The 15609-nt window shown below is 28.6% G+C and overlaps 1 protein-coding gene and 1 non-coding gene across 2 annotated transcripts; one reads left to right on the plus strand and one right to left on the minus strand.

Moving 5' to 3' along the window:
* Positions 1–4756: 4756 nt before the first annotated feature.
* TRNAI-AAU (transfer RNA isoleucine (anticodon AAU)) lies at positions 4757–4830 on the minus strand. The gene has a single exon. It is a non-coding gene; the product is annotated as a tRNA-Ile (tRNA).
* A 6393-nt stretch (positions 4831–11223) lies between these two features.
* LOC114174131 (membrane magnesium transporter-like protein) lies at positions 11224–13474 on the plus strand. Its single transcript, XM_028058900.2, has 4 exons — positions 11224–11418; positions 11516–11568; positions 11645–11745; positions 13173–13474. Exons 1-4 carry the CDS (start codon positions 11346–11348, stop codon positions 13264–13266), a joined length of 321 nt encoding a protein of 106 aa, XP_027914701.1. The 5' UTR covers positions 11224–11345; the 3' UTR covers positions 13267–13474.
* Positions 13475–15609: the final 2135 nt, after the last annotated feature.

Raw genomic sequence — 15609 nt, forward strand, 5'->3', positions numbered from 1 at the left:
TCTTATTTGGTTCTTATTTACATATTTTTTTTATTTTGTCATAATATTTGTTAATTTTGTTTAATTTATTTTTTTTATTAACGTTATTTAAATAATTAATAAGGGTCACATATCATCTCAGTTTTTTTTATTTTTTAATTTACAAACAAATGTCCACATGTTTATCCTAACATGTGTTAGAATCATTTTTCTACATTCAAGTTGCTTCTCAGTTATTTTTATTCAATTTAGTTTTTTTTTAATTGAACAGTTTAACTTTTTTTTCAAAGATCAAATTTATTTTTATATAAATGTTATAATAATATGTTTTAAAAAAATCACATCTTAGGAAATATTTTTGGTTTAAGATTACATATAATTTAAAATTAGAACGAAAGTGTTAAAAAACTGAACTATTACCATTTATTTAAAATTTTAAGATGTTAAAAATCACAAAGTATTAAAAATTACATCAAAATATCATACAACATGATATTAATCGATTATATTACTTTATTAGATTTTTTTACTTCTTAAAATTTTAAACCAATATTATTATTCCGCTCTTTTAAAATTTTTATTTTAATTTTAAACCAATTCTAATTCTAATTAAAAATATTTAATAAAAATGTGATAATTTATAAAAATATATTTATAACATTTATATAAAATTAAATTTGGTCTCAAAATAGAATTGCTTGAATAAAAAAAATGAGATTGAATAGAAAGAAAATAACAAATATAGCATGAAATTGAATATAAAAAAAAACCGACTTACGTGAACATTTTTTAAAATAAAAATAAAATAAGTAAATAAATAAAAAAACCATAAAATGACACCTGATTTTATTGTTCGTTAATTATTTAAATAACATTAGTAAAAATTATCAAATTGACAAATAATCAAATTAAATTGAAAAAAATAACCAAATTGAAAAAAATAAACAAAGATTATAAACCAATCAACATTTAAGCCGATAGGTAATTTTAGGTATGTTTAGTAAAATTAGATGATAAATTCACTAGTAAGTGATAAAATATATGTTAAATATAAAAAATAACATAATATATATATATATATATATATATATATATATATATATATATAAAAGTTGTATTATATAAATGAAATTTGTGTTTTCAAATAAAAGCATCCTATAATATAATAATTTTATATATTTTTTAAATAATTAAGTTGTTGTAAAATTTAACTTTTAGTTCTTTTATTTATTTTTAAAAACTTTCATTTTTTTTGTTTAAATAAATTATTTTATTTGGATTAATTGATCTAGTTTATCAAATCCATTGTTATTTGTTTTTCATATATATAAATCTTTGTCCTTAATTTAAACTATTTATATATTAAAATATTGTAACTTTTGTTAATTGTAATTTTATCATCTAACGAAAACATTTTGTTACTTCAATATTAAAATTATTGTTTTGAATTTAAATAGAAAATTAAGTAAGCTATAAACTAAAAAGTATAATATAGATAAAATAAATTATAAGTTAAGAAAATCCTAGAAAAGTTTACTTTTAAGTATTTACTAAACACTTTCATGGTGAAACTAGTAAATAAGTTAATCAAATAAATTACTAGTCCGACCAAAACACTTTTAATCTTCAAAATTTAGTTTAATTTATGAAGTTATTTTAATGGGCATTAACATTCAGTAACTTTAAAATAAAGCTTGAATTGCTGTGGTCTCAATGCTATGAAATCATTAACAAATCTTTGAGATCTAGCTTTGATCATTTTTGCTGGAAAAACGGAACTATTATAAAGTGAAAATATAATATCATTAATGTATAAAACTCAATTTTATATCAAGTAGAAATTAAAAAAAATGAAGAAGAAGATACATAAAATCATTATTTTAATAATATTAATTTCTTGATAGTAAATTATCAAGATAAATCATTATTTTTAGAAGATTCCAAAGCACTTCAAAAATTGAATATATTAGCATTTAAAAACTCCTTCAGAATTTTTTTTAATTGAAGTCTATTTTATTTTTCTGATATGAGATGACATTTAAAAGTAATAATGAAATCATATGTTCCAAATTGATATATAGACTTGATGATTGACTTTATATTACATAAAATATTATATTTTATATATACTCAAATTTTATTAATGTCTTTTGTCTTTTTGTTTTGAGTATAGGATTCAACATCCACTTGAATAGTTTTTTTGTATGTTCATTTTGATGTCGTGTCCTTTTGAGTCGGATAATTTGATTATCAACTGATCGATGAATATATATATAATAAAACTCATAATTTTTTTATCTATATTTATAGTTTTTTCTATAAACTTTCAATTAGGCACAATCTAATTACAGTTCAATTCCTTATAAATTTGTTTACTAATTTATTTGCGTTAATTACGTCCTTAGTAGACTTTAAGGATGATCTTGATCAGTTTCCTTCTCACTCAGTCGGACACATTTGATTTTAAATTTGAAATAAATGGTAACCACGACTTATCAACGATTAAAGTTTGAACGGCTTCTATATATTATTTCAAAATATAGTATTTGCAATTTTTTTAATAATAAAGGAAAAACAGTGTTAAATATATCATCGCAATGTTTTATATCAAAATAATTATTTAATATTTCATACGAGTATTTTTTGTATTTTATTTGTTACTAAAACTAATTGCTCCTCCATACATATACCACAAGTTAGAATGTTTAACTAGTTAAATAATTAAATAGGCTGTTTTCCAAAATATGCTTCAAAATGAAATTCTTAATATCTATTTGTACTTCAAAGACAATGATGAAAATATTTTCTGCTAGGTAATTTCAATTTGTACTTAAATCTATACAAAAATAAATAACGCATTGACGAGACGATATATTTACTTACATTCTTATTTAATCAATTCTGTCATGTATATAGTATGAATATGAAAGCAGTAAATACTAATTTAAATTAGGCTACCAAAAGAAGGCGTCAAATTTGAGCAAATTTAATTCTTAAACAAGTTAGATAGGAACAGAGTAGATGACATATATAATGAAAAATAAATAAACAAAGAGAAAATAAATTATAAAACAAACAACAGAAATTAACCATTGATTTTAAAAATTATTGATCTAACGGACCAAAATATGTTTTCCACGGTGTATATGGCCTCCACTGTTTGAGTGGAATAAGTTGGTATAGTGTTTGTTTGTTTCCTTTTCTTTTGTCTCCTTCAATGGAGTTTGCATATTATTTCAAAGGCTCAAAAGTACTTTACACAAAATTTTCCAATTTTTTTTTTTGTTTTCACACGTTTTTTTTAGTCCAAATTGTTTGTTAGGATTTCTTCGTGCCGTTTTATATTTAATATTAAAAATACATCAATATCGATACTTTGAAAATAATTTTAATATATTTTACAACTTAAAATCAGTATCTATAAATAAGTTTATTTTAAATATATAACAGAGAAACAATATATTAAACTCAAAAAGAATCTAAATTATATTTTCTTTAACTTTAACCATGTCTTTCTATAATTAGTTTAAATAAATGATCAGTGATACACACTTTGCTCTTTTTATAATAATAACAATAAAAAAATGATTGAAGTTTGATATTCACTATAAATTAGACCAATTTATAATATATATATATATATATATATATATATATATATATATATATATATATATATATATAATATGAGTGCAATTCTTATTTTTCAAATCGATCTTGTAAAGTTAAATTAAATTTAAACTTCACCTCTAATACAATAAAAATTAAACATGTTTTTAATATATAAATTTTAATATAAAATTAAAATTTGTTTATATCTCAAATTTTTAAATAATTTAATTTTCATGTTTGAATTGTTTATATTTTAGTTTAAATGAGTCTGAAATGATACTTAACATGTAAAAAAAAATTAAAAATGTTATATTTTAAAAATGAAAGTATATGAAAATTAATTTGAAAAGAGAAAAATTAAAATTTGATATTTATATATAAAAATGTGAAAAGGTGTGGTAGTGATAGCATAGAAGATGAGAGTGGAAAAAGTCAAAGAAAGAAACTGCATGCATGAGGTAAGTAATGGTGGTTGAATTTGCAGTGAGAGGGGGACCTAGTGGGAAACACGTGCAGAACTGACAAGGTTGAAATGTAAGTGAAGTGTTATTGTGATGTGTGATGTGTTGTTTCTTCTTTTACAACCAAATGAAATATGTGAGTGCCCATCATCTCTTGTGTTTTTCTGTACCACCCACTCACTACTTCCCACGTGGATACGCACGTGTGCCTGTTCATAAAACTACTGCACACCTCATTCCCATCATTCAATGCTTTTCTTTAATCATAACCCATTTTTAGGTTATCTTCTCCAACCACTTGTCAGTGCGCCATAATTCTCCATTCCCTTTTCTTCTCCACCATTTTTCTTAATAAACATTTTATCATACATAAATAATAATCTTTTCTTCATTTTAGACCCTTGGAAAAAACAATTCATCTCAAAAGGGAAACAATTTTTGTAATAATAATACAATTCACTTTTACTTTTGTCATGATTTTTTAAAACGCAGATTAAGAAAATCAATTACACTATTTTAATTAATACATACAACAAAATGTTTCTTTATTTATATCATATAACAACACCCTTTAATTTGAAAAACTTCATGATATTAATTCATTAAAATATTTTATATGCGGAAAATAAGAAAGACTGAACGTAGAAGTAATTACAACATTAATTATAGGTTGCAAAACGTTTTATTCGAAAAAACCTGAATTTTGGCCCATGCAGGTCTCGAACCTGCAACCTTCGCGTTATTAGCACGACGTTCTAACCAGCTGAGCTAATAGGTCACATTTTATGATTAAACAACTTTGATATAAAACTATAAGTACACTTCACTTACTACCGCCAATATAAATATGTATAGCTAGTAAATTTTAAAAAATAATACAATATTAAATCAATACTAAAAATTATATTATATATGATAAATTATCATATTTATCATATTATGTGCTAATGTTAAAAATATATTATATTAATTAAATACAATATGTATATTATCTAAGAATATGTTTATTTATAATTTTTATGTAAATACTATAATAATGTTAATGTTATACTAATACTCATGCCACCTTTTCTTTTAAAAAGTGTCCACTTTAAAATTTATTTCATGAACAAGTTTTGAAGTAATTATTTTATAATTATGAGCTTGGCATTGCAAATAATTAATAATAATTTTCAAAATTAATTATTATGTTTTTATAATAATAAAGAAAATAATTATTGTATATTAGATTCTATTCTATTTTTCATTTGATCACTTTAAAATGCATTTTATAAATAATACTAACATTAAATACTACATATTTTTTAACTAACTTTAAATAATTTTCCAAGGTAATAATTAAAAATATTAATTACTATTATACAAAATAATCATGTTATAAATATGTAATCAAATTGAAGATGTTAAGGATAAAAGTTGATAGATTAATTATTATATTCACATAATTTTATTTATTTACTCACTTCATATTATGTTTTACGATCCACGATAATAATAAAAGAAAAAAGATGTTTTGGGTATTCTATTAAATTCAATCTACACATAAAAACAATTAGGTATAAATTAACATAAAATATGGTTATGGATATGTTTCTCATTTTATATATTTTACTAGCTAATATTTTCACATTACATTACTTTTGTTTTTGTTTCCTTGTCTAATTTTTGAAAAAAAAAATAATAAAAACAATACATTGTATTATATATATATATATATATATATATATAAATATATATATATATATATATATATATATATAGAGAGAGAGAGAGAGATTTTGTGGTAACTTTAGATGTATAGTTGTGTATTTATGGTTCAGTCTATATTTGGAAGAGTTTTGAGTTAGTTTATGAGACATAAAGAAAAAAAAAATCCATAACTAGATGTGTGTATGTTGCAAGTGAAGTAATGAAAAAAAAGAAAAGAAAAGTGAAGGGTACAAGGCACCCTTCTTTCCTCTGCAGCATAATTGTTATCTACGTGTATGATATGATGCTGCTCTCTCCATTATTAGTTCAACCTATATATCATATGATTTGATGTGTTTCTCTCCAATTATTGTGCCACTAATGCATCATTGCCAACCAACCCACTCCTTCACCATTATCATTCATCAAATCCTTCTTTTCTCTTCTATCGTCGCTAACATTTCATCTCAGATCTCTCATACCAACTTTCCTAACTAAACAAGTTGCTATTGGAACAGTACTAAGATTTTCCTAGGCTTCGATACTTATAATCAGTGCTTAACCAACTGATTAAAATAATGAGTTTACGTAAGTTTAAGTACATAACTTAGAAATGCAAATTATGTTATGATATTAGGTACAAAAAGTGATGATTAGGTTGGGTTTGCATGCACATGAGAGTGGTCCTGAGAAAGACATTTAGTCTAATCAGAACCCATCTATCTTGGTCTCAAATGATGTGTGTAATGTTGGACATAGAGATACCCCCAAAGAAAAAAAGGAAAAAATGTTTGTACCACAGCAACGCTAAGGCTACAAACTCGTGGGTTGTTTTGCACGTAGGAACATGAATCCTGTTTCTCCCGCAAAGCTTGACCTGGGTCATTGTGTTGTGCAAGTCCCATCGTTAAGCATGTGACCCCGTTTATTTGACTCTAACAAATATTCCACCCACTCTCTAACCCACTTCGACTCTGATTCTATTATGTTTTCCTAAACTTTTAATCATAAGTGCACGGGCTTGCGGATAACGGGGGAGAGACAACAGGGACGGGATAGTCAAACAAACAACAAAATAGGATACAATTTCTACAATTTTCTTTACTATTTCATCATTTTCTGGCCCACCTATTTATTATTCTTTCTTTCCTCTTCCCAACCAAATGCTTTCGTTCTAACATAAATTATTTCAAATAACGGAAACTTTGAATAACAATGATTTCGTAAAATATAACGTACGTACACAACAGGTTACGCCATACTTACTGTGTCTTCCTTCTTTCCCTTTTTGTTTTCTTCCTACACCCCCCCTAAAATTGATAAACCCTAATTTACTCTTCATTCAAATTATAATAAAAAGTAAAAGTTATTCCCATATCCCTTTCTTTTTAACGAATTATAAATTGTACAATCAAAAATTATTTTCAGATTCGAAAACATGTTCCAAAATATGTTTAAAAATACATTCTGAAAAAATATTTCTGGATTTAAAAATACTTTTTGGATTGTACAGTTCAAAATATGTTTTCTAAAAAATTATAATCAGTAATTTATATTTTGAAACATATTTATGGATTCAAAAATACTTTCTAGATTGCATATTCTGAAAAAAACTTCAAAATATACATTTCTTGAAGTTATTTTCAAATTTGAAAAATATGTTTGAGAATGTACATTTTGAAATATATTAAAAAGATCATTCAAATTGCAGAATTCGGAAAGTATTTCCGGACTACATTTCTTCTTCTGTATTAAGTGTCCACCCCACATTTGTATTTTTATCTTCTTCGCTCATTCTTCACCACTATCGCTCATTCTTAACTGCATCTACGCCACCAGAGTGCCAACAATGTTTTGTAGCCACCAAAGGAGGTGCTCTCACCGACACGGCCAAAGACCGAACTCGTTGGAATTGACTCTCACAATCTATTTAGCCGGTGGAAGTACATGCAACACAATAAGTCGATGAAGTCATGGTAGTCTAATTGCGATTCACTGCTCAAATATGAAGCCATCACTGAGGGCTTCGACTTCGTAGTCGTAATCAGTGTATCATACTATTCTTATGCGGATATAATTTATCTGTAAAAAAATAAAAATAAAAATAAAATTAAGTTTATATTGTATTGAGCTAAATTTAATTAAAATTAAGATTTATTTTATATTTTATTAGGTTAGATTTAATTAAAATTAAATTAAATTTATATTTAATTTAATTTATAATATATATTGTATTTTTGTAATTTTATTTTAATTTTATTTTAAATTTTGATAAAATATAATTTTTTAATATTTACGGATAATCATCAATACTTCTAATTTTTTAAATTTGTCGGGTATTTTTTAGACAGATGTCCAACAAGTCAAATCTTAAGTAATCCGACCCATTATCTTCCCTGTGGTTAGGAGCAACTCTTTTGGTGGAGCTTTATGATGAAGAGAAACTCGGACAACGTTGGGAGGTGGTAGAGGTTCGAAGTCTTCGGGTTCGCCTCATTACAAGCGGTGGTCCTCACACCAGCTCCCTGCCGGAGGCTGGTGGCAGAGAAGAGACATCGTAAAACTACTATGTCAATGTACTTATGGGGTGTACAAAAAAAAAATTGGTGGTGATGAAATAAACTGCCTGGATACTTAGAAGTGAGCCTTAAATATATAAATAAATACTTTCGGGCTTAGAATAAAGGCCTATCGTGAACTAAAAGTGCCCAAGGAGCCCAAGGAAAAACAGTGAAATGATATGTGACGTTTGTCGGACGATTATTACTTATGTTTAAGCCCAATGATATCCGATAGGGGTGGACATGGATTCGATTTTTAATGATCTAATCCACATCCATTTTAGATCTAAATAATTGGATTAAATTTTTGACCCAAATCTATTTTTTTAGCAAAAGTAGTTTGGATTAAAATCCATATCCAAATATTTGGATCAAGATTTAAATCCAATCCAAATATTTGGATAGAGTTCTAAATCCAGAATCCATTTTTTATAAAATAAATTTAAATTGAATTTTTTAAAACTTGTATCATTAAGGCCTGGATGCCCTAGATGGGCTTGACAACCTGGACGGGCCCAACGACCCGAACGGGCCCGATGACCAGGACAACCTAAACGGGCCCGACAACTCGAACGGGCTCGACGACCTGGACGGGCCAGACAACCCGGACGGGCCCGACAACACGAACAGGCTCGACAACGCGAACAGGCTGGTCAGACCCGTCTGGGTCGTTTGGCCCGTCCAGGTCATCCGCCCCATCCGGGTCTTCGGGCCCGTTCGGGTCGTTGGGCTCGTCCAGGTCTTTAGGCTTGCCTGACTCGTTCGGGTCTTTGGGCTGCCTGACCTGTTTTCGTCATTGGTCCTGCCTGGTCCGTTCGGGTCTTCGGGTCCGCCTGACCCTGTCGGGTCTTCGGGTCCGCCTGACCCATTCGGGTCTTCGGGCCCGCCTTACCCGTTCGATTCTTCGAGTCCGCCTGATTCGTTCGGGTCATTAGGCCCGCCTGACCTATTCGGGTCTTAGGGCCTGCCTGATTCGTTCGGTTCTTCGAGCCCGCTTGACCCATTCGGGTCATCGGGCCCGCTTAGCCCGTTCGAGTCTTCGGGCACACCTAGCTCATCAGGTCATTGGGCCCACCTGCTCCGTTCGGATCATCGGGCTCACTTGAATTTTTCAGATCGTTGGGCTTGATTGACTCGTTTGATTTGTCGGGACCGCCTAGCCCGTTCATATCTTTAGGCCTACCCAACCTTTTATGGTTGTCGGGCCTGCCCGATCTGTATAGGTCGTCGAGCAAGGCCTGTCCATGTCTGAATTTAGCATATTACATCTCAACCTTTAGTCTAACCCAACTAAAAATTTAAATTGAAAATTTGGATTGGATTTTTTGGATTATCCATATTTAAAAATCTTGATTTATAAAATGGATATCCAATCCATAAAATATATAAAATGTATATTAGATTGAAATCTAGATCCATTAAATGGATTTTAAATGGATTGGATTTTTAATAAAATGGATTATAAATGGATTGGATTGGAGCAAAAGTGGATTGGATTAATAAAATTAGATTTTTTGCCCAACCCTAATATCCGACCATGAGAAAAGCACGATATGTACGAACTAGATACCTGCCTGTCCTTAGGTTTTGTTTTTGTTACGGACAGATTGAGGTTGTTTTATGGTGTCTTAGATTTTGCAATCTTAATTAGATTCGTGAATAGTTATGATGGAACAATATTTTAATTTAGATCACGTATTTATGTTTAACAAGTATTATATTTGATATTTTATAATATTTTAATGATACTTATCAATGAAGTATCTAATTTATAAAATTGTAATACAGTATAATAAAATATTTGAGCAGTGACAAATTTTAGTGACAAAAATAATTAGTCACTAAAAAGTTACTAAATTGATAACTAAAATAGTTTTAAAAAATGATAGTTGATCTCTAAATTGATATTTAAAATATAATTGGTTTTAAAATTGGTCACTAACATTAGCTATCATGTTTTGACTATCAAAATAATTGGTTTCTAATTAGAAAATTTGAATTTACACATTAACAATCATATATTTATTATGTTTGTCAGAATCATTATACACTTTTTAATATTCATATTATCACGTATCATATCGTAATTTTAAAAATAAATGTATCGATATATAGGATATATGTCGTATCTTATCCGATTCGGTATATGTGTATATAAGTAAACACCAGATAAAGCCGTGTTTGGATTTTATGGTTAGTTTATTGTATTAGTAGGAGGGCTGCTTTTGGGCCCATTTTTTATCGGTGGCCCGTGATTGTTCTTGCTGTGTTGCAACTGTTCATGTTGGACCAAAAATCAGATTTGTGAGATGATACAAGACATCTATATTCATATGGAGAATAATATATATATATATATATATATATATATATATATATATATATATATATATATAAATTCTTTCTAAAGTTATTTGTTCAAACTGATTTAATCCGTCAGTTTTTTACCTATTCTAAAAATATTCAATAAGATGCAATTATTATACTCATTACCACCTTGGTTTCCAATTTGATTAGTTAAACTAGCGTGCCAAATCGAGTTTTCAGAACTAGGATTATAACTTAACATCTTTAAATTAATTTAAAAATTCGCATAATTTGTGTTTAAGTTTGAAGTTACTTTTTTCCTCTTTCAATTGTTGTTGATAAAGAAAATTTCAACCAACATTATAAAAATAACTCTAATTCTAAATATTTTAAATATTTGTGATGAAATAAACTATAAAATAGTATTGATTTATGTTAATCAAATAAAATCTTCACCAATATCAATTAACTTTTTTTAACAAAGTTTTGTTCTTAAAAGATATTATAAACTAAGATAATCTAATAAAATCATCGTGATTTCAAATTACTAACAATTATTTAAAAATATTATGTATAGTTTATTATAACGTATATTTATATGTTTTAGTAGTTAAAAGAATTGAAAATATAAACTAATAGTAGGCGAGCATCGGGTAAAACCGAAAATTAGCGTTTGTGGCCGGCGATTGAAAACCCTGTGAAGGTGTTGTAGAGGAAGGCGAAGAAAATCGTATAGATGGGTCTAGCTTTAACCGTCGGAGTCTTCGGTGTTCTGGTTCTATTTCACGCCGCTTATTCAACTATCCACTGTATTCTACTACCGATTCTTACGATTGTTTTACTCTTGATTATGTGTTTGAGCGTTAGGGCTCGTGGATCTGAAATTGGATCTGATTTTTGTTCCAGACAGGGGTCTGTTGAAGATTACAGAGGAGGAGTTTTCAGGGCCTCCATACAACGTAATTTCATTAATGCTGCAACCTAGGGTTTAATTTCATGTAATGTATCTCATTTTTTTTTTCTGGAATAATGCAGGTGGTGATTGAGCTGTTTGTTGGGCTTATGCTTTGTTTCTGGGCTGCGCTCACTGTGCCCGGGAAGTTTAAATCCATTCACCCTCACTCCGAGGAGAACAGGTAACTAAAATTAATGCTAGGATGGATGTAGCTGTAACCAGATGAATGTGAACTGATGAAACTGATTGTGAAATAACATCTCTTATTTCTATGTTTTTGTTTGGATTAGACGTAGTGAATCTTCTAGGAGAATTAAATTTTTAATTATTAGTTTTGGAAGATTGAACTTTATGTTAGGCACCCTTATGAAGAAATTTTTTGTATTTTTCTTTTCCTTTGGAAGCGTTTATCGAAGTATATATTGTACTAACTTAAGTTTCTCACAGTAGGTGTTGTTTTGGGCTTCTGTCATTTTATTTAGTTATTTTCGTGTGTTTTGATCTCACGTTAGGGGCATAATTTGATAGGATTATGATTAATTAATGCAAATCTCTTCTTGTGATTTTCCTGTGTGATATGTACCAATCAAATCTTTTGTTTTCTATCATGCTTTATGAAGTGGATGCCTTCCTTGATGGTTTAGAATGGAGATTGTAGGAGGTATGATCTGTATGTATGAAACCAATAATTGTTGATATGTCTTCATTGATGTAAGGTATCAGGACCTCTCGTAAGTCTGCTTAATAGACAGTTAGTAGGCAAATGGGAACTGTAAAAATAAAAGTGGGGAGGGAACTCAGGACAGTTGGGGTTTAATTGAAATATCAAGTAGAGGAGAGCCCAGATCTCGAGTACCTGGCACAAGGGTTATTTCGTCTGGACTATCGTTGTATCTTCAATTTTGCCTCAGAACTTGTATTTCATTGATACAGATCAAGAAATAGGGATTTTTGTGTCAATGTACACTGTTTTATTTCCATACTCTAATCCAGTTCTGTTACCGGAGTCCATTATTAGGGGTCACTTAAGTTACTCTTGTCAAGTTCTGAATTCATACTCTGTTGGTAGATTATGGGTGGCTGGGTTTGATTTGACTAATATACTCACTATCCACATCATTAATAAAAAATGAGAAAGAAAAAGGGAAATTTTATGCACGTAGATTATATTTGGTAAGACATTGACTTAGTTTCTAGTTCTTTTTATTAGCTTAATAACTTGTTTGATTTTATATTTGTCCATAGGTTCCGACACTTTATCTAAAAAAATCTGATTATTTCATATAGAATAGAAGTTTTTTTGATGGAATCCTGAATAAACCTACTGCTTTGGATCTGTATGGACCCCCTTATTTCATTTACAATTATAAATTGGACGGGCCTTACTTCAAAATTCTTGATCATATTGTCACCTGGGTATTTAGCTATTTATCTAAAGGCACTTATCTGAAAAGTTTTTCTTGAAAACCATTGTCATTTCTTTGGTTGTGTTGTTTGCTTGGTTGAGGGATATGCCTTCATATAGTAGTCCTATATTCTGGCACTAGTGACAAATATTACATAGTATGGAATTACGTGGATCCCCATAAGCTGATTTTCTCTATGCAGGATTGTCTCTTTACCTGCCAACCTAGACTTCATGATCTTCAATCACCGAGGTAAGGTCTTTCCTGTGGAACTGGATGCGAAGCTGAGACAATGAGGACTGCTATCCCTCACACGAGGAGGAAAAAATTTACTCTAGAAAATTAAAAATTTGGGATTCGCATTTGAGTGTCCGTTGTTTGATGCATGAGTCTGGCAGTTTTCTTCTGTATCTTGTACTTCCTTTACTGACCACTTGACATAGTAATTTAGACAGGATGTTATTATTTGAATCATACTTATAAAGAGTTAGCTTGCACTTTCAACCATGTCCTAAAAAATTATTTGCTAAATGAAGCATCAGTAAACATTTTAGTGGAGTTATATGCTTTGTCTGTCGAAAAGGACAGCAAGTTATCTCAATCATTTAGAGGAATGAGTCCTTGAGTGTGTGATGATTACCAATAATTTTGCCCAATATAAAATGGGGTGTTCAAATTCAAAGCTGGTGTTGCAAGGATGTAAATTATGATTTGTGAATCAATGGATGTTAACGATAGAAGTCTTGAATTCAAGGATGAAGTTATATTTTTACATATGCGATTCGCATATTTCAGCCTGGTTAGGAAAAATACCATTTGCATAAAACTGTTAAGTTACTGATTTTTCACTTTCACTTCCAAACAACCATGAACTTAAACAGAAGTTTCTGAAGAGAAAAGGTTCTCTTTCAACCGTCCCTCGAGCTAGTGCAGCACAATATCATTTTTCTTCCAGCACCCAAACACTTCCGGAATTAATTTTCTGGAATACAAAAATAGTTCCGGTTTTGTTTTTACGGATAGCAATCAGCTTTCCTGTTAAAAAGTTTCTGATAACTGTTTTGACGTGGTGATGAAAAAATTTGTATGGGTGCAGGAATCAACACCCGTGTTCAAATTAGGAGCGTCAAATAAATGGATCAGTTCAATTTTTGTTAGATCGTAATGGATCGGATCAAAATATCTAGACAAGGACTTCCTCCACCCTATCAAATTTCTTGGTGCACCCATAAAAAACTTCTAGAAAATTATTTACTTAATAGAAGTGAGGTAATTGTCTACTTGAACAAAATTTATAAATTTGTTTTAATATGTTATGGAAAATAAATTCCGAAATGATAGGGTGTAGGGATATGGTGCAAGAAGTAATAGCCTAATATTTATTTAAATTATTTTGATTTGTTAAAGATATAATTGAAAATCCAATCTAATTCATGTTTTAATAATTTTATTGATGATTGAATATACAATCCATCCATAAAAATACTATTTTAAAAAAATATACACGATATTTTTAATGATACTTTTAGAGATGTTTTCAAAAATAAATTTTGTAGGAAAAAAATAAAAAAATATTTTTTAAAATTTTCAAAAAGGTAAATTTAATATTTAATAGTAAAAAAATTGGTTGGATTAATCTTTATTAATAAGAAGTTCATTAAATTTTGAGAAAGAACGAATGAATCATTAACCTTGGATAAAATTAAATGAATGATTTTGATTATGGATTTTCTTTATATTTTTATAGTGGTAGATAACTAGAAAACTTATTTACTAAAACTTGAATGTAAAGACAATAATTGTTAGAAAGAAAATTATATTTGGCAACTTCCTTTAACATTACAATTAGTTCACAACCAATTTATAGTAATATCTTAATCAAAAAGCATTGTTAAATATAAATATAACGTAGGAATTGCCAAATATTAATACACGGAATTTTCAAGAGTTATTCTATTTCTTTTAAAGACTTACAATTATATCACCTTTCTTGTTATAAACACAACCAAGACCTTTCAACTTTCCTGAATTTCTTGCTCAATCTTATTCTCTTGAGATTATTTTGACTGTGATAGGGAATAATTTTCTTGTTAGTTTTTATTAGTGAGAAGAGTTAAACCACAACTTTTCTTACCTTCCTTTCTAAATTTAACCAAATTAATTTTATTTTTTCAACAAGAGGAATCAATCATTTATATAATCTAAGAAATCATGTTAGACATGCTTCAAATATTGTATTAGTCGAGATTCATCTGGAATACATATAGTAGAGTTGAGAAAGATTTTTCCCGGACGATACTTTTGGTTGCAATGGTATTATAGATCCTCCCTTCTCTCTAAATGACAACACTTTCCGTTATTAAAAAACGTGTTGTTATTCTTTGTCTTCTTGTTGGTGTATTAGTTTAAGCATTGTTGAAAAGTTCTTTCCATATTGAGCTTCCAATGATTAATTATTTAAAGAGTTGGTCTCTTTTTCTAGTCTCATTTTAGAATACTATAATCTAATGCCGGAAGCACTTGATGAGCCATAGGGTTTCCACACGCAAATGGAAATTACATAAATTTAATATAAATAAAAAAATGAGAGAATTGAATATATGAGAGCATGGCGTATGGTCAACATCCCCATTGTCGAG

The sequence above is a fragment of the Vigna unguiculata genome, chromosome 1 (genome assembly GCF_037176805.1).
Source record: "Vigna unguiculata cultivar grain cowpea cultivar isolate G323 ecotype 2 chromosome 1, ASM3717680v1, whole genome shotgun sequence".
NCBI lineage: Eukaryota > Viridiplantae > Streptophyta > Magnoliopsida > Fabales > Fabaceae > Vigna > Vigna unguiculata.

Bases quoted from the DNA above. Each gene is read 5' to 3' on its own strand.
- LOC114174131 (XM_028058900.2), top strand. From the start codon at position 11,346: ATGGGTCTAGCTTTAACCGTCGGAGTCTTCGGTGTTCTGGTTCTATTT. The intron at 11,419-11,515 runs GTATTCTACTAC...TTTTTGTTCCAG, and splicing joins CGCTTATTCAACTATCCACT to ACAGGGGTCTGTTGAAGATT. The intron at 11,569-11,644 runs GTAATTTCATTA...GGAATAATGCAG, and splicing joins TTTCAGGGCCTCCATACAAC to GTGGTGATTGAGCTGTTTGT.